This window comes from Neolamprologus multifasciatus, chromosome 17, assembly GCF_963576455.1.
Source record: "Neolamprologus multifasciatus chromosome 17, fNeoMul1.2, whole genome shotgun sequence".
Classification (NCBI taxonomy): domain Eukaryota; kingdom Metazoa; phylum Chordata; class Actinopteri; order Cichliformes; family Cichlidae; genus Neolamprologus; species Neolamprologus multifasciatus.
In genome coordinates this window covers 6,993,459-7,020,859 of record NC_140455.1, presented here as the reverse complement: position 1 = coordinate 7,020,859, position 27,401 = coordinate 6,993,459, and the positions used below count along the sequence as shown (strand labels likewise).

The 27,401-nt window shown below is 41.6% G+C and overlaps 1 protein-coding gene across 3 annotated transcripts in view; it reads left to right on the top strand.

Annotated features, from left to right (window-relative positions):
* ddah1 (dimethylarginine dimethylaminohydrolase 1) overlaps nt 1-26,659 on the top strand; it is a 96,396-nt gene extending 69,737 nt beyond the window's left edge. For all 3 annotated transcript variants that reach the window (XM_085137156.1, XM_085137157.1, XM_085137158.1), the window contains exons 4-7: nt 2,266-2,339; nt 8,056-8,175; nt 13,739-13,882; nt 23,905-26,659. In XM_085137156.1, coding sequence (XP_084993282.1) covers nt 2,266-2,339; nt 8,056-8,175; nt 13,739-13,882; nt 23,905-24,021 — 455 coding nt within the window. In that variant the 3' untranslated portion in view covers nt 24,022-26,659. The remainder of the gene's footprint in view (nt 1-2,265; nt 2,340-8,055; nt 8,176-13,738; nt 13,883-23,904) is intronic.
* Nucleotides 26,660-27,401: the final 742 nt, after the last annotated feature.

The window sequence follows — 27,401 nt, the reverse complement described above, 5'->3', positions numbered from 1 at the left end:
TTTGTATGATGGATTATGCATAAAAAGTAGAATTGGGCTGAAAGATCTATCGCTTTATCACCTATTCAGGGTGTTAATCGTGTTGTTAAAAAGTAACTAAGTAATTAAGTAATTAATTACTTTTGAAAATAAGTAATCAGTAAAGTAACGGGATTACTTTTTTGGGGAAGTAATCAGTAATCAGTTACTGATTACTTTTTTTCAAGTAACTTGACCAACACTGCCCACAACATCAACAACACTACTTCATAGATCTGAACCAGCCAAGATATTAATACATCTAAACACTTTTATGCACATGGACTGAAATCTTGCAGTGCTCCCCCTGCTCAAGGAGGCACATGTACAGGCTCATCTTAAGTTTGTGAGTGAACATCTAAACAATTCAGAGAAAAACTACGTGCTCCCGCTATACTTAAGGGAAGAGAAATAGTGAATATGATCTAAAGAATCCCAATCCTATTGGAAATCTGTGGAGAGAGCTGAAGCTTTAAATTGCCAAGCTGCGGCCAAAAAACCTAAAAGATTTAGAGAGTTTTTGTAAAGACGAGCGGCCCAAAATCTCTTCTGAGATGTGTGCACACCTGGTGGAAACATCTTAATGCTGTGCTTGCCAACTGGTTTCTCCAGTCTGCGATTATAAATGTACAAATTCAGCAGGAGATCTAATACTTATTTCATCCACTGTAAATATCAGCATCCTGATATTTAATCTCTTGCAGTTCATTCATGAATTGTATTTTAAATAACTGGGGGTCATGCAGTCAGTTGTTTTTTTTGTATTGTCACAAATGGTTCACTGAGCAGTTTGATGAAGTTACTTTTTTACTTAGACCTGTACAGGTTAAAAAAAAAACTTCACAGAGAAACCCAAGTCCTTAGTTTGTAGCTTGAATTCATCGAGGTTCAGGAACGGCCGTTTTGTTACAGATTAATGTGCATGACCAGAGGCCAGCCTGTTGTGTCACAGAGAGAGGTAAAGAGGAGTCATGTGATCCTTTTGTTTCCAGAAATATAGTATAATGCTATCATCTGGAAACAAATAGTGCCTTTAGCATGCTGGACATGCTTTTCAGACATTCACCATTTTGTTTAAGTTACCTTTTTTAAAAAACAAACTTAAACCTGTACACTTAATCTGTGTACAGAAGGCCACCTACATTTTTGTACACGGTGCAATTAAGTATTTAAAAAGTGTTTAAAATAATTACAAACACAAACTTCACAGTGAGGCCTTAAAGTCTTTGAAAGCATGAAATGTCTCATATCATACAAATTTGAAGTCATGACTGTTGGAATAAATATCTTATGGGATGAAACTCTGTAGCTAACAACACATAGTCTAAGGAGCTTGGAAAGAAAAGTGCCTGGACTTCTTTAAGTTGCTTGAAGATGTTTCACCTCTCATCCGAGAAGCTTCTTCAGTTCTAAGGTCCTTCAGTTCCAGACCTTCAGTTCCAGTATCTTCTACTACGATGACCTGGATGACCTTGAACCTTCACAGACATACTAACAACACATAGAACTTGGTGATTTGCTGTGTTTAAGTTCTATGAGGACTACTCTACTTGTTAGAAATGTAGTGAAATGGCAGAGGGTAGCCTCTACAGTTCATACTCTATGTGAGCAGACAGTTGCGTGTCTGTAAATATGCATCTGTGCTTTGAGATCCTCCACACAGGCATTCCTCCATGTGACCTCGATGAACTCAGTGAACCTAGCTGTTCATCCCACCGAAAATACATGTGCAACAAAACCGTCATGTGCCATTCTGCACAGTAAGACCACGGTGCAAGCAAGAGCATGGTGGTCTTTTATTAGATTTTCTGTATGTTCACTTACAGTCGTGAGTTAAAATGTGGGTCAGTATCTTCTCCGCTTCACAGACCACTAGGAAAATGCACAGTACAGTTAATTGGGTTTCTAGACACTGGCTCTGTGCTGTTGTTCCTTCCAGCTGAAATTGGTTTCACATGGCAGAGCTAGAAACATTTCCTGTTGGCAAGGCCTGTGCTAATGGCTTATAGTGTAAAGGCTCAGCAGCAACATTAGGAGCCCATCCCTTAGCTCAGTGTGCTGCTCAATACCTCGCCAGGCATTCAAGGCTTTCTGCTTATGTGCCACCATACTAACCACAGTTGCCCCCCCTTCGCAGGCATGCATAAAGTACACGGTGTGCTGTCTGGAGTATTCTGCTACTGTAGCTTCTCATGCTTGCTGTATTGCTGGTTTTCTGTTCGCATACTTAAAAGATTCTCTCTACAGGTCGAGAGTTCTTCGTGGGACTTTCCAAACGGACCAATCAGAGAGGAGCAGAGATCTTAGCAGATGCATTTAAGGTGAATTTATGTAGCAAAGTAGTGCCTGCGTTCTTGCATGGAAATGCAAATAAGTTGGTGAATGTGGGCTACAGTTGTTTGTTTGTGCTGCTGTTGGTTCGTTAGCTTGTAACGTCTGGCCACTGAAGAAGATAGAAGTCTCTTTTTGTTTAAAACGTCTTTGTCATGGACTGAAACAAAGCGTCAGGAATAATGTTTAAGATCCCGAATGCTCAACATTTGTTCAATTACAAATGATCGGGAAAGAAGGGAAGTGGCTGAGGATGAATTGTACCTAAAGATAATAGGCTGAAAAGTATCAAATGTTCTGTGTAGGTGAGGGAAGCTGTAGTCACAATTCTAATTCAATCCATTGTTTCAAGTAAAAGTAAAGGCTTGTCACTGGAAGAGTTCACAACTGATCCATTACATAAGAAGTAAAAGTAGTATCTCAAATATATTTCCTAAATAGCAGTCAATATGAAAACATTCTTTTTAAAAATCTTTTTCTTTAAAGCCTTCTGCAAGCAATTATACATCTCAAACAAGAAAGGAGGAGATAAATGTGATATCAATCATGGAGGCTTTAGGCCAGGAGGGTAATAGTATCATCACTCAATTCATCTTGGGTTTTTTTTTCACTAAGCTCTGCCACCCTTTTTTTCTCTAATTCCATTTTGTTCTCATCCATCTCTGCCTCACTCCTTCCTTTTGAGCCATTATATATCTTCATCGTACATAGTCTTCCATCTCTGCTTTCACTTCTTCCTTTGCCGTATTCACTTTGCAAATCCCTCTGAGGACATCCGATGTACCAGTCAGCATTGAGGCTACTTTGTGGACATAAAAAAATACCAGTTGTTGCTAGGAGATGTGAAAACCCTTTCAGGACATCCCGCTGAGTGTACATGGAGGTACATTAGCCCTTTTTATTGTAAGCCAGCATTAGCATTCAATGAGTTCTGAATCCCAAAAATATTCTGGAGGGCCATTTGACATCTTCTGACATAAAGGAGGGTGTAACACTGAATAAAAATAAAAGTTTGAAAAGGTCTTTCTACTTTTTATTATTAAGCTCCACTGTGCTCTGAGAGTATTGATTAGTGCAGCTGTAAAAAGTCCCTGTAGCAATTAAGAGTTTGATCCGAGTTCCAGATTTTATCTGCCTTTGAGGCATTTTTAATCAAGTGCTGGTGCAAACTTCTGCCACCTCTGTATATAATGATTAAAGAAAGTAGTTGATGACACAAATGAAGCTGATTTGGGTGAGTAAACCTCTTAATTAGTTCACAGGCACTTTCTTCCTGTCCCATTATTAACCTCAATCATTCCATTCACTCATCACTGCTGTGAAGACACACTCTTATTCTCATACTCAGCATTCTCATATCAGTATCATTACTCAAAAAAGCAATGTATCAAATATTACTCAGTACTCTCTGAAGAAAGTATTTTTTTACACTTCCCTTTACAATATTTTTGTGCTTCTCAGCAAAGTGGCCTGAATAACACGGCCACATAATTACCAACTGACAATATAGACGTATCTGGGGTCTGCATACACTCAGCTTTAACATTATTCCGCTAGCTTTGTGTTAGCCGTCCAGATGTTTACAAAGAGCTGATGTTGTGTCCAAATTGAGGACAGTTACGTGTTACATTAATGGAAAACTGTAATCACAGTTTTTGGGCAATCATTTTTTGTAGGACATTCACAGTTCCATCAAAAGTTTTATCACAGGTAAAAAGAAACGTCCTGGCTTCCTCCTGCAGCACAAAGACATGCAGCTAGTTAGGTTAACTGGTGATTCTAAATTGCCCAATAGGTGTTAATGTGAGTGCGAATGGTTGTCTATCTCTCTGTGTTCTCGGTGTACCAACCTCTCGCCCTGTGACAGCTGGGATCGGCTTCAGCCCCGCTGTGACTCTAAAAATTGGATAAGCGGAAGAGAATCGATGGATGGAGTTTAATAAGAGATTAATTTCTTTATGCCAATTTAATTTCTCTGTCATGGTCCTGGGTCGGTGACCCAGCGCTTTAAGTTTATTATTATCATTTTCTAGTTTATTGTTATGATTATTATTTGAGTTCTCTTCGGTCTGCCTCTGAGTCTGCGTCTGTATCTCTGTCTATGGTGTCACCCCATCTGTTTGTGAATCTGTCTGTTCAGTTCAGCGTCTTGTCTGGTTCCCGGTGTCTGAGTTTCCTGTTTTATTGTGAAGGTCTGTGTCTTTTGTGAGTGTACTCAATTTACGTTTCCCCTGTCTCGTCAGCTGTGATTTCTCCCAGGTGTGTTCCCCTCCTGTCTCTCATCCCTTGATTACTGCCATCTGTGTATTTAAGCCCTGTGTTTCTCTGTGTCAGTGTCGCGTCGTTAACGTCTGCTCACCCTCAGATTTCACTGTGTGTTCCGTTACCTGTTATGCCTGCCTGTTAGTTTATTTTCCCCCCAGTATAGTTAGTCTTTTGTTCAGTCTGCAACCTGCAATAAAGCTGTTTATTTTGAGTTCAACTTTGCCTCAGTGAGTCCTGCATTTTGGGTCCTTCCTCCCTGCCTGCCTGCACACAGCCATGACATTCTCAGAGAAAGACGTGAAAAAAAACCACCACTTGTTGGGTGTAATGTGTTACGTGGTATGAGGTTGTTTCTGTTTGTTATAAATAAATCCTAATTAGAAAATGCTGATGTAAATCGATAGTGCCATCATCATTAATTGTGCTTCATTCTAGATACTTAATTCATTATTGTGTTACTCAGCTTTTAGATAAATAACGTTGGATTGTGCTAATTGTGGGCTACATTGTAGTCAATTTTTCCCCCAAACCTTTAGTTTTCATTTATTCCATCAGGTTGTGCATGAAGTGTTCTGAGATATAGCCGAGGAAACATTTGTCCTCTTAGACAGAAGTGGAGCCCCGAGCAGCTTCGTTAGGGCCAAATAGTTACGGCCAGACAACATCGTCAAGATATTCCTAGATCAAAAAATTCTGCTTTAAACTACTCGGTGCCTTTAGAGGACTTTTAGAGATTCACTCAGTTTCCATGCAGATTTATGTTAGCCATGACTTGCTTTTCACTACTACATCCATGGGAAAAAAATACAACATAAAAGCATATTTCAAGCTAAACCAAGAGATTAGCTTCAGGGAAGACTTGGACAAGCAGGCTGCAAACAGGATCACAGTGGTTGGTCACAAAGGTTGAACCGGTCTATCCTGCTGGCTGTTCTTTTAAAGTGAAGATGTTCTGCTTGACCTATTCGTAACGCTTTTGGATTCCCTCTGAACAGTCATGACAAATCCAAAAAGCTGGCTAACACACAAGTTCAGAGGTGGGTCATACTGTTCAAGAGTTGAACGCATTACCATAGCCTGAATGGCCTTACTGTAGTGCTTCCATCTTCCCATCTGTATCTGATTTGAATTCCTCATTATGGATTCCTCTGCGTTTTCTGTTATCTCTGATAAGACGGGACTTAATGATGCGTCTCTGGCAAAAGACAGTAGGAAAAATCACTTAAGCGTCAATTGTTGTTCTTTCCGTTTTATATCAGATGGATCTCTCCTGTCGCTGTTGTTTTTTCCTTTCATTTTCAAATTAAGGATCACTTTGTTGCCAGGTTATTTAGTAGCCTACTCCACAACTGCATACAGATGTTGATTATCTCTTTATGGTCCGCACAGAGGTCAGAGTAATTGGTGTTATTGATGGGGTCCGTTTATTTTGGAAGTAATATAGAGGTTAAACCACCTCTTTTCTGCCATGGGTAAGAAGTGCTGACCAGCTCAGCTTGCTTTACCTTTCTCTTCAGTCAGTCATGTTTTCAGCTAACAACATGGCAGCTGGTGAAGATGAAAAGAAAGCCTTTCTTCCCTTAAGGATTTATCTTGGTAAGGGCGAATGCATGACTTGCATTTCCAATTTTGCACAGAAACTTCCTGTTTATGGATAAGGAATGAGAAAAAGATTATACAATTCAGTTGTTCTCACTGGAAATCAGGAAGACATCAGCAAAGGGGGTAATTTAGGTCTTTCATGTGATGAAATGTGACACTCACAATAACTGGGTGAATTATGGTGCCGTTTTATTGATGCAACACAAATATTTACTTGAAAACTGTTAGCATATAGTTGAAAGAAAAAATGGGGTGTAATGACAGAAAATGTACACTTCCTTTGTAAGTTTTATGAAGCTGAACGCTATAAAAACCCCTTCAAAACACATTGTGTGATTAAGAAAACATATGGGCGTCTGTTGGAAAAGTTATTTTCTTAGGTGCGAAGTTGAATTTATAAGGTCATCCAAATGTATTCAGGAACAAAAGGTCTTAGAAAATAAGCTTCGAGTCTCTTTATCCTGTCAGATTTTAAATTGCATCTTGGTATCACTTCAAGGTTTACGAATCACAGTAGGATCCGTCTCCGGCTTAAGAAGTCTCTCCCACGTAAAGGCCTGTGTCCTTGCATCTAATGTTTAATCGCTCGATTCCTTCTGCTGGGTAAAACAAAACAAAGTCGGGGTAAAACAATGTTTCCGTTAAATATGCTGCAACTCCAACGTGGCCTAAAGGCTTTAATCCTTGCAAAGGATTCAACAGATGTTTTAATGAGAGTTCTTAGTCCAAAATCAACCGTTAAAGGCTAAAGGTAAATGTAAAACGATAGGTTCCAAAACAGTTCTGTTCATCTGCAAAAACAAGCCATATAGCTGTCAGATAGGATTTCTTTAATCCTATTTTTATTGTTTTTTATCCTTGGGGTCGGAGCTGTAGAAGCCTGTAGAATGATTCTTTTTCTTATTAATATAAGCAAGAAGTGGTTGCATGAACGCTAAAGTTCTCTGTTCTCTGTTTAAACAGCTATGGTCACTGGCAGGCAGGGCCGAGTTTTGCATTTCTGTGCACCAATCAGGTTTTAAAAACGTGTAAAGAAAAATGCGATGGCAGTCACGATGTCGCTATAAATCCAATCAAACCCTCCCACACAGTCTTAACAAATGAGGATGTTTATCAGTATCTTTAAAGCGATTCTTACGTAAGACACTTAACATTTGAAACGTTCCGGGGTTCTGTGAAAACCAACCAGCATCCAGGTGTTAATAAAACTATTATCGCTGCCAGTTCTTCTAAGTACCCTTTATGTAACGTGTGTTTTTGTAACACTTTTAATGGCAACATTTGGTTTGCAGACGTCCCACAGCCAGAAAAAGCCTTTGAGAACTGGCTCCTACAAGGTGCTGCTTAATCTCCCCATGAGCCCTGAGATCAACAGCATCTCTCAGACCATCTTGCTACTGAGCTACTGAGCTGTACAATACTTGATTTCAATGCCACTTTAGGCCCCATGATACCACACAGATCACTGCTGAGCTTTTACAATCTACAGTAAAACTTTACACACACATATACATACAGCCCTATATTATAATGAATGATGTTTTAGCTCATTGTTGTACTGTAGTTTAATGGATTGAGAAGCATTGTTGCTGAGTAGTAACGTGCTTTTGTATCATTTGTTTAAAACCATTCGTTCACCCACATTCAGATAAAACGCACTGTCTTATCAGTAAAGAACTACTTGAGGAAACCTGTTAGCAGGTGATGAGAAAGCCTGTTAAATATTTAAAGCTACAAGCCCCAAATGATTAGCATTACCTGACCCTGTCCTATCATCATGAAATGAAAGTCATATTATTTGAGCTTATTAAGCGTTTGTAATGATATTGTGTTTTACAGGACTACGCTGTTTCCACTGTGCCTGTGCTCAAAGGCCTGCACCTGAAGTCCTTCTGCAGCATGGGAGGACCAGGCCTTATTGTAATCGGCTCCAGTGAACCAGCACAGAAAGCCCTCAAAGTATGGAGCTCGTGTATGTGTGTTTATGTATGTACACTGTAACTATGCTCTCCCTAGCTGTAGTCATGGAAACCTGTGAATTGATGTATTGGCAGTCTTTTCTTTACTTTGACGCACATTGAAGTAGTGGATCCTTTTTCCTTTTTTTTTTTTTGTTTCATCGTTTGGTTGACATTCTGCTTGATCCGTTAGTATGAACAACCCTGAAAGAATAACGCGACAAGACAGGACATTGCACGTGTTGATTCAGAGCAGACTCCCTTACTTACAGCTTGTTGGCGGCTTCCCACTCCAGCCACATTGAAACCACCTGTCACCTAAATCCATCCCCATTAATTCATATTCTCAGCTAATCTGCGGGGATTGCCCCTGGCGCTCACACTCCAGCTTCAATTACGACTGTATTGTCCTTCCATTAAACAGCTTGAGCTCATTACTGCATAAAAGGCTCCTGTATCGATCGAGCTCCAACAACAGAAACCCGGGGACCGCCAAGACCGAACAGAGGAGACGGCTTACACCCCGACAGAGACGGATCGCTCGTTTGCACCAAGAGTGCAATAAATCTCGGCCCATCCCTCCCATGGAATTATCCCCCGAAATTCCCAAACATTAGCATGTGAACTTTTGCAGTGGCACAAACAAGAGAAATTCAGCGAAATGTGTATTTACACAACACAAAGGCAGGCAGTGTATATATAATTACATAAGTATGAAGGCTTACAGGCATGCACATACACCTTTGGGCTTGACAGGTTCCCTCTGGCAGTATTCCTCATTTGCCTTCTAGTATGATATCTCCCCCTGCTGGCTCAGCACTAAACAGAGTTACTGTAAATTAAGCAAAAGTCGATTAGTGTATCTCAGAGAACATCAGGCAGCTCATCCTAAGAAGGCTGAAGTACTCGAGAGAAGCACAAAGTTGGCCCTGTTGGTTTTGTAAGCATGTTTGCATTGCTAAAGTGTTCCCAGGAACTTATGCATCATTGCATAATAGAATTAATTTATAATCCAGTGCCAGCTCATTAAGATTCCTGCCTGTTTGATCACCCCAGTAATTAGCTACTGGGGCGAAGAGTGGCCGCTAGCGAAACTTAATGACAGACTGCTCGCTTTCTAATTATGGCTTACGTCACCCTCTCTCTCTCGCAGCAATTAGCTCCTGTTTTAAAGGGCCTTTAACAGCCCTGGATTTGTAATTAGATAATGTTCTTTGTGTGAAGGAGAACGAGATCTTATGAATGCAGATTTAATGAATCCAAACTGTTCGTTCGGGATGTAGATGCAGCTCTTCTGGCGACGAGGCTCCTTGTCGAATGCAGCAGACACTTTGTGCAAATTAAAGTTGGAGCCCAGCTAATTCATTCTGTCTTTAGGGAGCTGCGCTTTGCTGGCGTTCAAGAAAATTTGGACCTGCCCTTATTTTTATTACGGGGTTGAGCAACGCATTATTCATTTGCAATCACAAAATAGCATCGACGATCTGTAGTTTGGATTTCGGCTATGCTCAGGAAGGCTGAGCGCACCGCGTATCTGTGTTTAGCAGAATGACTGGATGGATTTCATCATCCATCTGTTGCTGTCACTGCCAAGCTTTTCTCATGAAGTCATCATCCCAAAATACAGCCTGTGTCAGAGGCTGCAGCACCCTTTCCCTATAATCTCGCACTACCCCCCTCCTTCCTACAGCAGACTGCCCGGCAGGCTGTAGATCATCAGTGGCTGCTTCACCCAGCCTAGCTTGATTCATGAGCTCATTGCTCTCTGTTGGTCAGAGTCTGATCTTCACCTCAAGGATGCTTACATGCTTGAATTTTATAGATAATGAGGTGACGGCATGGTGAAGGTTCTGTTGGAGATTTATTTTTTTGATGACCAAATCCAGTGTTGGAGAGTTTAGGTTCCAGATTTGGATTATTTATGGATTGAAGCTTTGTTTCTTCTTCTGTTTCTCCCATACTACATACTTACTCCATACAACCGTTACCATGTAAAACAGTCATTGATAAAAATCTAGAGCTAAGTTGACTTTATATCACCTCAGAACCATGATTGTCCAAACAACATTTAACAGCAATCCACCTGATAGCTGTCGCGATATTTTAGTTTGAGCAAATATAAAACTTGGCATTACTATCTAGTCCAGGGGTGTCAAACTTAAGGCCCAAGATCCAGAATCGGCCCACCAGGGGCTCCAGTGTGGTCCACTGGAAGGGTTTGGAAAAAGTGGTTTTATGGCTTTTCCTCCCCCATGTGCATGTCAAAATAAATAAGTAATAGATAAACAAAAAAATCCTAAACAAAAAAAACAGATTTTTACTCAGTAAAAAAACGAACAAAAGAAAAACAAAAATGTAATAATTACAGGACAGTCTGCGCAGTGTGTTAACAGAACGTTTTCTGTAAATTTAAACAATTATTTCTTATTTAACCCCAAAGCAGCATTTCTTTATCATGTAGAGACGTATCAGTGGAACTGTACTTCTTTTTCTGGCTGTATGTGGCCCATAATGTAAAACAAGTTTGACACCCTGATCTCGACCTTCACAGCATGTTCTAGGTTTCCTCTTGTGATACCACTGTGTCCCCGAATCAGCTGTAGAGGCCGATAACAGCAGCCTTAAACATTAGATAAGTGTCATCTGAAATTTCCTGCATCCTCCCCCTGCGTTTCCTTTTTCTGTGTACTTTTCCACTGAAAACATTACACTGCAGCAATAAAATACTAGACCAGGAATACCAAACATTTATGGTCCATCAACAGGAAACAATTTCAGTCTCATTTCCTGTCCAGATCTGGAAGCTGCATCAAGTAGTATTTGTCTTGTGCGTGATGCCGCCGCTCAGTGAAAAGCAGTATTGTATAAGTTTTAAGCAGTTTCTGGGAAGGATTGCTAAAGTGAGCATTAGAAATGTTCACACCAGGTGCCAAGATAAAGATTCTGCTGATTGCCACATAAGGTCCTGGAAATTGTTGGCGTTTTTCTAAACTGCTCAGGTTTGTCATTGCCCCAGAGGGATTTTATTACCAGTAAATATTTAGTTCGAGTAGCTTTTGAATGACTACATTTTGCTGCCCAGTTACCACTCTTGTGTATTAGCTGGACCTCAGCCATTTTTCGAATTAAGTCTGTGTCGATCGACTGTAGCTTAACACTTGGTGAAGATCCAGAATGACGACATTAAAAGCCACTATTGTGTAAAGGTATCTAGGATGATTTCCCATACGTTTCAGTTCTTTAGGCTTAAGATTTGATTCAATTAAAGCATCTTTAAGTTTAGAAAAACATGAGAGGTCTGCCCCCTATATTGATTGGCTGCAGCGTCTGGCAGTGAACAGAAAACCAGCTGTTTCATTAGTCAGGTGAGGATTTAATTGAATTTCATGGATCAAAATTTTACATGAAACATGAGGAAATCTTGCTGTATGTCATTTCCCTTATGCGCATATTTCCCCTTGAATTTAATGAGAAAATGAGGAGTAAAGCAGGAACAACTGGGATCTTAGGTGGAGTCGACATTTTACTCACTCTTAATACTCGCGTGTGTCACAGACCATGTTGGCCCTCACCCTATGGACTTGAGTGTTTTCATTTAGGGCAGTTGCAGTCACTTGACACTCCCACGAGTGACCTGGGAATGTCTGATTACGCATCTGCCGACGTATGTGCGCACACTGCTGTGCTTCGTCCTGCAGCCCTGCACCCAGGAGTGACATTTGTAGCTGATGTTTTACCATTTGTAAATAGAAAAAGTCGTTATAGCTGTTAGATGTACAAAAACAGTAGCTTCGTTGACAGTTTAGTTTACTTTTATAATGCAGCAGTCATAATACGCAGTGAAATCTTTTTTTACACCAACTCTGTTGGTATAAACAGTGGTTACTTAATGTGTTTACTTTACACGCTGCACCTTCCAGAGATTTCATGTCCATTTAACAATGAATCCAGACCTTTGATAACTTTTCTCTTAAGTTTTCTATTGGCTCTTACTAACTGCACACTTGTTTCTCTCTTTACCCTGACCAAAACAATGATGGTGCTGCCAGAAACCCTAACATGTGTCAACTGAATACTTTCCCAGGAAAGCACTTAGAACAGCACATTTGCTGTTTGGATAGGAATAGGTGACTGTTCACACTGGAAAAGGGTTGATTTTTTTTTTTTCTGTGAGAAGTGTAAATATATTTGACTTATAATGCAATGGACATAATAAAACGTTCAGAGTAATATATATTTCTATATAATGGTCTTGCAGTAAATTGACCTTTTCCAATTTCTATAGATGCCTTTGTCTTCCCTGGTGCAATGGATCCTGTCAGTGGGAAGTGAAATGAAAATATCTACAGCCACAAAGCCCACTGTGCTCACAAAGCATCAGTTTTTCTCCCACATTTGTAGTAGTGTGTCATCGCATTCTCTCACAGTCACTCCTCTAAACCTATATGTACGTCAAGCAGACGTCACACTTTTTGATGCAGTGCAGTGGCCTATATATACTTGGAGATTATTGAAATTTCGAAATTTCAGGAGCAGAACCACCCCTCCAAACACGCTCCTTCCGGTTCTCATCTATATAGGTTCCCCCAGTTCTGCCAGCTGTTCATTCTTGTTTACGTGCCCCTCCCTCCCTCCCCTTTTCAGTTCTTTAACTTCTTCACTTCTATTTAGTACATGGGGATCTGCCAGGCCCAGGAGCCGTCGCCAAACCGCAGCTCAATTCATGACCAAGCTTTCGCCTTTACCTACTAAAACGCTGCCATGTGTATATATCTATATATCTCTATATATCTATATATATATCTATATATAGATATAGATATATAGAGATATAGATAGATAGATAGATATATCTATATATCTATATATAGATATATAGATATATAGAGATATAGATAGATAGATATATCTATATATCGATATATAGATATATCTATCTATCGATATATAGATATATCTATATATCGATATATATAACGAGCAGCCAAAATTAAGTAGAGACAGAAAATAGCATAGTGACGAGCAGAGGGTTTAATTTTGAGAAGGGAGTTCTGTCTAAGAGAAAAATCTCCCTTCTCAAAATATTTTTTCTGAATGTTGACTTTTTTTTTTTCACTAGCCTTCCCTCCCCTAACCGTCTCCGAGGTAACCATCTGCAGATGTTCTGCTCATAAACATTAAGAGGCACCTGCTTCTCCTCTGGTCATAACATCCTCACCCGCCGACTTCCACCTGGCAACGCAAGCGTCTTCTCAGCCCCCACCGCCGGTCCCACCTTCAGCTCCTTCAGATTACATAAATAACATGACATCTGCTGAGAAAGAATGTCTGTCTGCTCCTGTGTTCTCCATTAACCCACCCGCCCCCCTTCCCCCCAGGCCCCCGTGGCGGTTTGGCCAGCAGAAGGATGTGGCGCTGACTTTTGGTATTGAGGCCTCGCTTCTGAATCAAAATCTCTCATGGCCTGGCTTGTGTCTGTCTTTCTGAACATTATGTGGACTCTCACTTATGCATTTGCCTCAAAGTCTGTTTCCTGTCATGTCTCCTCACTCCCAATTGTGTAGATAATGCAGCAGATGAGTGACCATCGCTACGACAAACTGACAGTGCCCGACGACCTCGCCGCCAACTGCATCTACATGAACCTGCCCAGCAAGGGACACGTGCTTCTACACTGCACAGCAGAGGAGTTTCCAGAGAGTGCAAAGGTGGTTTTCCCCCCATCCACATTCAGCAACTTTGTATCACTGATGATAAAGCACATTCATCCGCAATCTTGGCAGGAAGGACCACCGTCAGAACAACCAAATTGGTTTAGCGGTTTAGATTTAAGGAGCACTTGTCTTTGTTTTTGTTCATCTTGTCCAGGCCTCTGAGAAAAACAACTGGGGAAAGAAACCCTACAAAAGCTACATGGTTGTTTTAGTGGACCACTGCAGGCTAACCGCAGCCAGAGCTGTAATTTCTTTTTAACAAAAGAACCTGCAGTTTGATGAGAAGTGTCCTTTGTGAGCATCAGACCGCAGGCTAGGAGCCAGAGACACTGAGGTCTTGTTTTTCTCAGAACTTGAGCAAAGTTGTTCAAATCAGCTGCTGTAACATTTGGTTTAATATCATTGACAGGTTCAATGACTTCCAGTTTTACTGTTTTGGTTCACTCTGGCCAGTTTCAAATGTAAAGTGTTAAATCCACTGTGGCTGCCCAGCAACAATCAGCACAAACAGCATAATATGCAGCCAGCTGGTGAGTGTCGCAGACTTCATAGACCAACATTTCTCTCCTGAAAGATCAGGACTAATTGCCCTTTGAATATTAGACTTCTTTTTTTTTTTTTTTTTTGCCTGTCCCATTTGGTTCTTTAGCCGTCAGAATTGTTGTCTGAAGACCAACAAGGATACCCAATGGATTTATTTTGCCAAATGGATCATCATGGCATTGCCGTATTGGTCCATTTGATCGACCTTTGTTTTTATTATTTATTTTATTTTATTTTCAGTTGTTACAGACGGGACAGACATGAGTGAGGGATAGGAAAGGGAGAAAGAAAGAGGAAGGAAAAGAAAAACAGAAGGGGAGAGGGACAGTGAGAAAGGGGGGAAAAAAATATCTCCGGGATCACCTGTTGAGAGAAAAAGAATAGAAAACAAGCAAAAAAACAAAACAAAACAAAGCAACATACTATACACAACACCATCGCATTAATCTAGCTAAGTGTAAACAGCAGTAAATACTAAATATTGAATGTTGTTGTGCAGCACGCAGGACAGACAGCGCACAATGTGCTTTGAAGTAGCAGCCAAGAAAGGTGTGATTTAAGTCTACAAACAGTGAACACCTGTGTGCACACCTGTGTGGATCGGCGCGCTTGTATTCAAATGGTTTCCCCATGTAATGGTCTGCAAGAGGATGTAGAGAGCCATAGCCCTGTCCCCCAGGGCATGAAGCAGGCATGGAGGAGATCCAGGCCCCAGACATCCAGAGGTCCCAGAGTGCAAGAGCCCAAGGAGGACCACCGGAGGGGCATCCGTGCCACCTTCATGGGAAGGGCTGAGGATCCCCAGGCGAGGGGTCACCCAGTAGCCACCGGGCAGAAACTAGAGGGGGCTGCACCGGCGTGCCCGCTGGCTCCGCCGGCAGCCAGCTGTGCCAGAGTGAACCGAGCCGCAGGCACAGAGGCCGGAGGCCCGAGGGCCCTCCGCGCCCCGGAAGAGGCCCGACTGAGCAGCAGGCGCCAGGCCCCGCCAAGTAGCCACCGGGAGTGAGCTGGCGCATGACCTGAGCGCCCAGCCCCGGACACCAAGAACCAACAATGCACCGACCCCTGAGGGCATCAGTCACCGGCAGGGAGTGTGGTGAGGGGAGATAGGCCTCCACACTTGGAGGGCCTTGGAGTTCCCAGAGAGGTGAAGTCTAAGACCCGACCTGACATATAGACACAGACAAACAGGCACACACAGACACAGACATGCATTCCCACCCTCATGCACACATATACAAACACTCAGCACTCACCCAACGTAGGAATAAACGTAAATGGACATGTACACACAATCACACTCCCCAAACATAGTCTATGCCCCGGGTCCAGGTATCCTCGCCCCCAGAGGGGGAAACGGCACCCAGACCCAAGAGATGTTACCCTTCCCTCCGTGGTGGAGGCAAGCAGACCGCCCCAGGCTCCGCAGCAGCAGGGAGGCCAATCAGACAGCCAGCATCTCTTCCTGAATATTAGACTTCTACTCATCAAATATATTGCAAATAAAACGTCTTTGACAGACTTTGAGAAACCATGTTGGCTCAGCGGCTGTCTTGCCGTGTACATTTTCACTACACGGATACACACAGCTACGTGCTCTCTCAAATATCTCCGAAATATGCAGTGACCTACTTACGTGCTGTTTATTTTTCAAGATGTGCCTTTCACCCGTTACACGTACTTGCTACAGTCGCTTGACGTGAATGACATATTATTGTCTCACCTCCGTCTCTTTGGGGTTTGGGCAGGCTGAGCCGTAACTGTTATTTAGATGCTTTGGGGTCATTCCACATCACAACAAGTCAAAAGGATTCTCACAGGATTGAACCTGGCAACTTGCAATCTGCAGAGACAGTACTCAAACCTCAAAATGTACTCTGTGGTTGAAACCTCAACCTCCGCCAGCTATTTTTAGAAGGAAAAATTCACCAAATTATGCGTCTTTGGACTAGAATCCACAGTGAAGACTTTTTTCAACAAGATTAACTGAGGGAATTCAACTTGAACATAATAAAATCTTGAGCATATCATACTTCCCTTTTTGAAAGCACATATTAACAGAACATTTGGAGCACTATTTGAGATATGTTTGCTAGTTCCATGAACCAGTTTCCTTTCAAAGGTTCAAATGCTTCAGAAATTGACCTGGAACACAGTTTTGGCTCAAAAAACTGTCTTTTGAGAAATTGTAGCCTGAAGAGAGTGGAAAAATATTAATAACACAAGATATAACTTCTACTACTTTTGGCTGTTCTCTACAGCAGATCATTTACGTCCATCCTGAGCATCTCATCTTCCTGTTTTTTGGGTTTGCCACAATCTCCAAGCTATCCATCAAAGCAGATCTCACTACCATCTTCTAAACCTTTCCTTTTACTCTTCTACTGACTTTCATCCCTCTTCTCTCCAGAGCAGCGGTCCCCAACCCCCGGGCCTCGGACCGGTACCGGTCCGTGAGTCGTTTGGTACCGGGCCACAAGAGTTGAGGCTCAGGTGTGAAATGTATAGTTTTCAGGGTTTTTATCGGTTTTCAGCATTATTTTGTTATCGTTTACTTGGTTTTCCTTGGTCTTTTCACGTGTGTTATGAATAAATCTTCTTTTTTTTCGGTACCGGTACTAGTTTTATTTTGTTGTATTTATCCACGACACCTTAAAGGCCGGTCCATGAAAATATTGTCGGGCATAAACCGGTTCGTGGCGCAAAAAAGGTTGGGGACCGCTGCTCCAGAGCATACCTCCACCTCTCCAGACTCTCTTCCACCTGCTCTCTGCTCTCACTACAAATCACAATGCTGTCTCTAAACGTCAGTCCACAGAGATTCCTGCCTGAATTTATCTGCTAACATGTCCATTACCAATGTAAACATGAAGGAGCGCAGAGCTGAAGTAATCCCACACCCACCTTAAACCCATCCGTCACTCCTACTACTACACACCTCACCACTGTTTCACTCTCCTTATACATGTCCTTTCCAGCCTCACATACTTCTTTGTCACTCCTGACTTCCTCATGCAGTACCACAGTTCCTTTCTTGGCACCCTATCGGTTGCTTTCTCTACATACACAAAGACATAGTGCAGCTCCTTCTCTGTACTTTTCCATCAACACTCTCAAAGCAAACATCGGGTCTATAGTGCTCTTTCTCGGCATGAAGCCATACTGCTGCTCGCTGATCATCACCTCACTTCTTAACAACTCTTCAGCTTCAGCAGCTCTTTCTCATATCTTTATTGTATGGCTCATCAACTTTATCCCTCTGTGATTACTACAGCTCTGCACATAACCCTTGTTCTTTAAAATGAATACCAGTACGCACCTTCTCAAATCTCCATTCATGCTTTCAGTCTCCGAGAGGATAATACAAGCCGTAATGTAGCAAGGGCAGTTTTATCTGAGCTGACTATCCCGTCTAGCACAGTTCCCAGGGGAACTTGTTGCTTGTTCCCTCAGTGAGATGTAGAGATTTGTCAGCACAATTACCAAGACACTGCAAGATGTCTGCTGCTTTCTGACTCTAAACACTGTCTGGCCTGATCTCCGGTCTATTTTTAGTTAGCTTGTGAAGTTACATAATAGTTCCACATCAACAAAGGCAGGGGGTCATGAGAGAGGATTTGTAGGGTCGGATGGGGGTGGAGACGGGGCACCTTTAACGGTTAGTGCTGGCAGCTGCTGTTGAGGGCTCTGTTTGGACACATCGAAACTAAGCAGACAAAAGGTCCGGTGAAATATAGCAACTGCTACTTTGCTGAGATCATGCCACCCTGACCCAGCATATAAATCAAGATGGCGCCTGTGTTTGGCTTCGCCGCTGCCGGTCGTGGTTTCTCTGTGCTGTTTTTTTCGGCCTTTTTGCTTTCGCTTTTTGTCACTAATGTGTTGGCTGCCCTTGTCTATGATCGCCTGACGCTATTATCCATCCGATCCTCTATGATAAGTCAAGATGCCTTATCCTCCTGCGGTATTTTCCATCATCCGCTGCCGACACCGGTGTCTGGATTTTCGTTAGGTGTCATCAGTGGCGCCTTTCTGCGTCCGCGCAAGTCACGGAGGAGGAGAGGAAAAAGAGCAGGTGTCCAGGTAAAACTCAGACTGTTCTGGAAGCGGGGATTAACTATACCTGGATCTATGAGACGGCGCTACCTCAGGAGTGTTCATCCAGACTCTCCTGTTGTTTGGTCTCCCATCCCCGCGGTGAGTGGAACCTATGAATGTCGCGGATCAAACTCTCTGCTTCTTCGTCCCCTAAATCGGGCCGCTTCTGTTAATAATGCGTCTTCTACTTCGCTGAGAGTGGCGCTTTTTAACGCTCGATCAATGACTAATAAAACGTTCCTGCTGAACGATTTTATTTTTTCCAAGAAATTGGACTTCTTATTTCTAACCGAAACCTGGCAGCGTGATGGCGACTTTTCATCCTTCATCGAACTCTGTCCGAGTGGGTTCTCATTCATCAGCCAGCCTCGGACGTCGGGTCGAGGAGGAGGTGTCGCTGCGGTGTTTCGAAGCCGGTTTCACTGTCGCGCAGTGTTGGTCGGGCATTTTTCATCCTTTGAACTACAACTAGTTAGAATTGGACATAAAGATCCATTTTACTGTGCTGTAGTGTATCGTCCGCCTGGCCTAAACAGTATGTTTTTAAAGGAGTTCAGTGACTTTTTATCCTCGACTTTGAAGCTGTCCAGACTGGTTATAGTCGGGGATTTTAATATACATGTTGATGATGACTCTGACCTCTTTGCCAGAGGTTTCCTTAGCGTCATGGACTCTTTTCATTTTACTCAGCATGTGTCTGGTCCCACACACACCAAAGGACACACACTAGACCTTGTTTTTACTTTAGGTTTAAACATTGATTCTATTTGTACTGAGGATATTTTTATTTCGGATCATCACTGTATTCTTTTTAATCTGTCTTTTCATTTATCCCTCTCTCCTATTCGACATTTGGTTAGCTCTCGCATCTTAACTTCCTCTACTGCTGTTAAATTTTCCGAGGCTTTTAATTTAGTTCTATCTCCCTATAATGATGTTCATTTTCTAACAAATCTTTTTAATAATCATTGTCTTTGTATTTTAGACAATGTTTGTCCTGTCAAAACTAGACTTGCTCCGGTTTCTAAGTCATCTCCCTGGATAAATGACAGCATTCGCTCCTTAAAGCGTTGCTGCCGTAAGGTTGAGCGTTTATGGAGGAAAACGCTTTTGCATGTCCATCTTCTTCATTTAAAGGACCTTTTAGTCTCTTTTAACACTTCAGTTCGAGATGCGAGGGCGGCCTATTTTTCAGACTTGGTGTCCAAGAGCAGAGGAAACCCTAAGGTGCTATTCGACACCATTAATGATATTGTTGCTCCTGCTCCACATGCTGTTCCAATTACATCAAATGAAGATTGTGAAAAATTTCTCTCCTTCTTCGTTGAAAAAGTCAGTAATGTGAGGAACAATATCTCTCCTTCCATGTCTCTTTTGTCTGCTCCAACTCAAGCTAGGCCTTCAATCTTAGAAAGATTTCTACCTGTGTCCTTACCTGAGCTGGTCAAGTTAGTTAATTCAATGAAAGCATCCTCTTGCTCTCTTGATATTTTACCTGGATCTTTGTTTAAAAATGTCTTTCTGTCTGTTGGTCCCTGTGTGCTTACAATTATCAATACCTCACTGGTTTCTGGTCAGGTCCCTGTTTATTGTAAGAATGCTGTCATTCACCCACTGTTAAAAAAACCTAAGCTTGATGCTTCTCTTCTTAGTAGCTACAGACCGATTTCAAAATTACCGTTCATTTCTAAGATTTTAGAAAAGGTTGTGGCTAAGCAGCTTATAGCTGTTCTAGATGAACACAGCATTCTGGATAAATTCCAATCTGGCTTTCGTAGAGCTCACTCTACTGAAACTGCACTTCTTAGAGTCTCCAACGACATTTTGATGAGATGTGATGCAGGAGAATGCTCCGTTCTGTTGATGTTGGACCTGACCTCCGCCTTTGATACTGTGGACCATCATATTCTGCTAGATAGGCTGAGACACTGGGTGGGTATATCAGGGGCTGCTTTGGACTGGTTTGAATCCTATTTGCATGAACGATCCTTTTCTGTGGCTACCTCTAAGTACAGTTCCTCTTCTACTTTTCTTGCTTGTGGTGTGCCACAGGGTTCAGTTCTGGGGCCTTTATTATTCTTATTGTATTTACTTCCTCTTCAACAATTATTGAGCACTTTTGAGGACATTTCGTATCACTGCTATGCAGATGATATTCAGTTATATATCTCCTTTAAGCCCCATGAGGTTTCCAAGCTACAGATTTTGCATAAGTGCATAGACTCCATTAGATGTTGGATGGCTGGAAACTTTCTTCAACTGAATGAGGAGAAGACTGAAGTTCTTGTTTGTGCTCCTAAAAATGTTATACCTAGTGTTATGGAAAATTTGGGTCCACTTGCTACATTTGCAAAACCGTCTATTAGGAATCTTGGTGTTAGTATTGACTCAGCTCTAACTTTGGATGCCCATGTAAAATCTTTGGTTCGCTCCTGTTTTTATCACTTGAGAAACATTGCTAAGCTGAGTCCCATTGTATCGCGCTCCGAACTAGAAATTGTTATTCATGCTTTTGTTTCATCCCGTCTGGACTATTGTAACTCTTTGTTTACTTGTTTATGTAAAGCCTCTTTGGAGCGTCTGCAAGTCGTCCAGAACGCTGCTGCAAAGCTTCTGACCAAGTCCTCCAAATTTTCCCATGTCACACCCCTGCTGATTCAGCTGCACTGGCTCCCCGTTAAATTCAGAATCCAGTTTAAGGTTTTGACCTTGACTTTCAGGGCTCTTCATGGGCAAGCACCAATATATATAAGTGAACTTTTACATGTATACATTCCCAGCAGGTCCCTGAGGTCTTGTGACCAGGGCTTGCTTGCTGTTCAACACACAAGGCTGAAAACAAAGGGCGACAGAGCTTTTGGAACTGTGGCCCCCAGACTGTGGAACTCTCTCCCTTCGAGCCTGAGATCTGTGGACTCAGTGGTCGCTTTTAAAAAACAGCTAAAGACTCATCTTTTTGAACTTGCTTTTGGTTGATTTTTATTTTTAGGTTTTAGCTTCTGTGAAGCACTTTGTGATTTTTATCTTGAAAGGTGCTATATAAATAAAGTTTTACTTACTTACTTACTTACTAAATCTCAACTGAAGTAATGAGAACTCAGCTGGAAATGATCAAAAAAAGAGAGACTTTGGTTTCAGAGGTGCTATAAAGAGCAGAGGATTTAGTGATGTTATGTTGGGAGAATACTGTGAAAGCTTAATTTTCCCTGAGTTATGTCTGATTATATGGTCTAAACTTAAGATGTTTTCGAGAGGCAGTTCTGCTTGGTTAGTCCAGGATTGTTTTCCAGAGGGAAAATCATTCTAACTTTAGTGACCTCAAATTTCTCTATCACTCTCTTTCCCCATGAAGCTTTTATATCATTTTATTTTTATTTGACTTTGTCTTTATTTCTACCTTTACAACTTTGGGTCAGGTTTCCAATAAGTGCACCCATTCATATTCCTTACAATTCTAGTGCACTGATCATACTGTATTATTAGCTTTAGCAATAGGCTAAGTTGTGTGTTGTATTCACTGACAACACTTGTCAGCATGTTGCTTAGTTTAAAGCATTGCTGCCATGCCTGTAGACCATAGACTGTGTATAAACTATGGAACTAGCCATCATCACTCCCTGGGTTCTGAGCCTCTACTTCAGCATTTTAGCTGTGACAATATTGTGGGTTTCTTGTTTGTTTGTTTGTTGTTTTGGGGGGATGGGGGTGGCAATGTTTCATCAAAAGGCTGAAGTGCCAAGTTATCAGCTAATGTTGTTAAGTAAAACCTGTCTCGATAAACTGAAGATACTTGCTAAATAGTCCTAAGTAAATCCGTAGTTGTAAAGCCCTAGAGATGGGTCGTCCACTATTTGGCAACTAGTGATAGCAAGAAAAAAATCTGTATTCCCTAACCACTTGTTGAATGGGTGCTGGAGGTTGCTGACAGTTGATAGATAATTGTTCACAAAGAGCACCAAAAACCACCTCATGATTGCTTTGGTCACAAGCAGATTCTAGCTGTTGTAGCTTGCTTGGAAGATGCCGACTTTATGCTTGCTAACTGCTACCCAAACAGTAATAAAGCTTGAAAAAGTCCAATGCAAGCCAGAAATGAACAACAATGTGAAAGTTTTGAGTCACCATTGCAGCCACCATGTTTACTTTGAAGGGGAACTGTCTGTTTCCAGCTTTTGCTGCACTTTTTGACAGCAGTTGCTTTACAAACCACTCTGCCTCTTCCCTGCAAACCATGAGCAACCTCGGCAACCTGCTAACGACCAAAGCAATAGGAAGGATGTATTTAGCACAGAACTGTATGTTTCATCTAGTGACTACCAGCATACTTTAGCAACTCACAGCCAACAAACTGGTAAATAGAAATTTTTCTCATGTGGTTGGCAGATGGTTACAGACTGGTCTCTATTGGAAATAAGTGTAATTAGGGCCCAAGAGACTAAGAAAAAAAAGCAAGCAAACCTGAACCTGAAGCACCTCTTGGACAGGCCGAGCATGCTGCTTCAGACCATGTTATTTCATTTATTCAATTAAGAATGCCCTAAAAGGCACAAATAGCACAGTTTGGACCAGACTGGCCACTCCCCACACTTCAAGTCCTGCAGATCCTTGAAAAAACAGCAAATGGCAAGCAGGTTTTCTCAGTTTGATACTAATACGTATAAATAAGAATTAAAATATTTTCAAATAGTATATAATTGCTACAGGAGTCTATAGCTGGTCAGCACCAATGTTGAGAATATTTCAGGAAAGCTCTGATTTGTACTGCTGGCCGCGTTACACAAAATGTCCCAGAAAAGAATCAAGACTTAGACAGAACTTCAGTGAGGTGAGGTTACACATGGCATCTGGTTCAGCAGAGGCTTTATCAGCCAAATTGCATCATGAGATAAAAATTAGTTTAGTTGGTCCCTCTGGCTGTGCCATAAGGCCTCACTGAAAGTCACAGCAGGGTTGAAGTTAGAGTTTATAGAGAAAACTCTCTTGGTTTGGAAGTGTGGTAGGAAAACGCTAGTTTTTTTCTGGAAGGTGTCCACAGAGTGACACACTACTTTACAAGGGTCTTTTGAGAATGTCGTCATAGTTCTCACTCCCTTCTCTCTCTCTTTTCTTCTTCTTTTTTTTTATATTTTGCCGGGAGACCAGGAAAGCTTGAATGCTTGTTCTTCACAATTTGCGTCTCTCTGCAGAGCTTTTATATCACGGAGAATTACAAGTTGACAAGCTGAGCAAACAAACTTAAGTGTTACGTATGTTCCACTTCCAATTTAACTACTTCACATTAGATTGTGCTTTAGCCTTTTCTAATTCTACTGAATTGAAATGAACAGGGAAAATTTGCTAATTCCTAGCTGCGCTCCTGTCTGTGTGTCCTGCAGGTGTTTGAGAAGCTGAAGGACCACATGCTGATACCCATGTCCAACTTAGAGATGGGCAAAGTGGATGGATCCCTAACATGCTGCTCTGTACTCATCAACAAGAAGGCAAACATCTGAGCGGGGTCACTTGGGGTCTCTTAGTGCATGGTAACCAAGCGGAGCCTTTAACTAATCACCATGGATCCCAAGGTTTGACCGTCCTGGTATACAGAGGAGGTGTAGGGAAGTTTAATGTTGCTGAGGGGCAAAGGGAGTAATCTGTCTACCCTTTCACTCCAAAACACTAAAATAAAATTAAAAGTTTGAAAGAATAGTTCAGTTGATTTAAAATACAATATGTTCGTCAAATTTTCTCCTTATTAATTCATTTGTATTTTCCAATAGCATATGCTGCTTCACTTGTCTACAAGCTGTTGTCATTAATTACAAGTGAGTCTGATAAAGACCTGATCCCAGATCAGATTAGTCAACCATGTGCCATGTTGAATTTCCCCTTTAACCTGCACAGCAGGTAGAACCACATTAGTAGAACCACACTTACTTACTGTCCAGTGTTTACAACTCTGAACCACACAGAGCGCTGGCGACAAACCCAGTGGGACCTGTCAGCTGTTGTCTCTGTACAGTATGGTCTTACCAACATTTGACTTCAGATGTATTAATAATTCAGACATCATTTGGGTACAAATAAAAATGATACAATTGATGTGCATTGTTTATGGTCACCCTTTTAACTGTGATTTAATTTTTCTGTGTGTTTGGTTATGTAATGAATTATACACTGATTCTTCAAGAACTGTGTTTTGGAGCAAGTCCGTAAAATCACATCGTAGCACATTTTAAAAAAATAAAAATGTGATTGTTGCAGTTACTTTTTTTCCTCTTGTATGTCGAATTGCTTCTGTTCTACGGTGGCCCTGAGAGGCCAAATGGACTGCAACTTAAGAAAACACCAGCAATAAGAAAAATGCTGCAAAAGCACACAAAACACAACGGGAATAGGAAGAACAACAACGGAAATAGGAAAAACGAAAAAAGAAATAGCAAAAAAAAGATTTCCAAAAGCACAAGGGAAGTGTTTCTGGGGAGACAATAACCCAACGGACTAGTTGCAGGAACCAAAATATGCTAAGAACTGTGTCACTACCCGATCCGTACCGGAAACCCGATCGGTACCCCGCATGCGCGAATGGTGTCTACTTCCGGTCGTAGCGTTTTACGATAGTTATGGGTCAGAGTATCTGTTAAAATGTTAAGAATATTAAGTATATCTTAAAATGTTCGCAATAATGAAGCATTTCAGTACAATGTAGACAAAAACAAAAAATAAAAAGACAGTTACGGATCGGAACTCCCCGATCCTTACTGCGCATGTGCAAAGTCGGACCGTACAAATCGGGTCTACCCGATCCGTACCGCGCATGTGCAGGGGTTTTCTTCTTCTTCTGTTCTTTTAATGGCAGTTTACTCCCCAGTGTACGAGGATACTGCCACCTGCTGACCGAGCGAATGAACCCTATTGTAAACTGAATTGGCGTCATTACAAACGTGTGTTAAATTTGATTTAGTGATCATCAAGTGTGTTTATGCTTGTCTGTGTGGAGATGATTGACTGGAATAGTGATGATGATGTCCGCTATCACTGTCAATTGTCAGTAAACACTTAATCTGGCTGCTGAATCTTCACGTGACACATTGCTAAGTCAATATTAAGTCTGTAATTAGGCGCCATTCTTCTTATTTTATGGCGCTGTTGTTCAATCGGGAAACGCTCTCTGTTGAGGAGAAAAGCATGATTTGTTTGTATACGGATTATCCATTGTTTAAATGTCCCGGGCAGTCGAAAAGGAGGCAGAGCTGTTGAGAAATGCTAGGAGCTAACTGGGCGCTAACCGTATCATTCAAATATATTGAATGTCGCAAAGAGAGGAAGTGACGTAAGATTTGCGCATGCGGGGTACCGATCGGGTTTCCGGTACGGATCGGGTAGTGACAAACTGCACTGGGAGACACTTAAAAAAAGTGGAGGATCTATCGGTTTTGTGTGGAAAGAAAAGATGAGAGGTAAGCGTGTTAGCCTGACTATTAGCCTAAAAATCCGTCATCAGTATTATATGAACAGTGTTGGGAAGGTTACTTTTAAAATGTATTCCATTACAGAATACAGAATACATGCCCCAAAATGTATTCTGTAACGTATTCCGTTACGTTACTCAATGAGAGTAACGTATTCTGAATACTTTGGATTACTTAATATATGCTGTTTACAACTATGAATGTACTATTGCTGTGATTTATTACTGTTACTGACGGTCCGCGGCTCTGAACCGTAGTAAAGGGACCTCTGGCTAATACGGTGGGTTCTGTGTCGGGCTCGTAGCCGAAAACTAGCTTTACTTTGTTGTCTGGGTCAACTTTGCTAGCGAGAGACGGAGAGAGACGTTGAAAGACTGCTCCAACGGAACTTGTTGTTTTTGGAGGAAAACACGAACACGGTGTACAGTCGAGTCTTAATAGCTTACTTACAACTGGGCTCGTCAGGCTCTCTTCTTGGCTGCAGTGGTTATTATTATATTTACATGCTTCCAGCTCCCGTTTTTGCTCGATGACAGCTCGTACTTTTCCTTTTTCTCCCTCCCTCGCTCACAGACACATAACGTGTATGGCAGTCCATTCTCCCTGCAGCACGGCCTACACTGCCTATGATGCTACATTCTTTAGAGCTATACCGGTAGCATTCTGCCTATTAGCTTAGCACAACAACAACAACACCCTGTAACCATGGCAACCGTAACGCTGCCGCCTGGAACAACAGAATGTAGCTGTCAAACAAAACCCAAACAGGCCTGACCCGCCACAATATGAAACGGGAAAGTACCGCCGTGTAATCCATTTATTTCAACAAAGTAACTGTATTCTAAATACCACCTTTTTAAACGGTAACTGTAACGGAATACAGTTACTCATATTTTGTATTTTAAATACGTAACGGGGGTACATGTATTCCGTTACTCCCCAACACTGTATATGAATCATGATAAAACATGCCTACCATGTTTTGGGTTCCTGCAACTGGTCCGTCAGGTTATTGTCTCCCCACAAACACTTCCCTTGTGTTTTTTCCTATTTTTGTTTTTGTTTTTCCTATTTCTGTTTTTTCCTATTTCCGTTGTCATTTTTCCTATTGCTGGTGTTTTCTTAACTTGCAGTCCGTTTGGCCTGTCAGGGCCACCGTACTGTTCCTTTACAAGTGGTGCTAAAACAAACTTCCAAAACCATAAGATTGCTTATTTATTCAAACAAATATTGTGAATTCTTATTCTGAAAATACAGTTCTTAAAAAACTTGAAAAGCCTTGTGGAGATGTGAGATTCTGTTGTGATTACAGTGTTTTATTTATTTATTTTTTTGCATTATAACTTGTTTTTTATTAAAGCCACCGGATAGAGAAGCTACCAGTGACTGAAGATTATATATAAAGATGGATGTCACCTCCC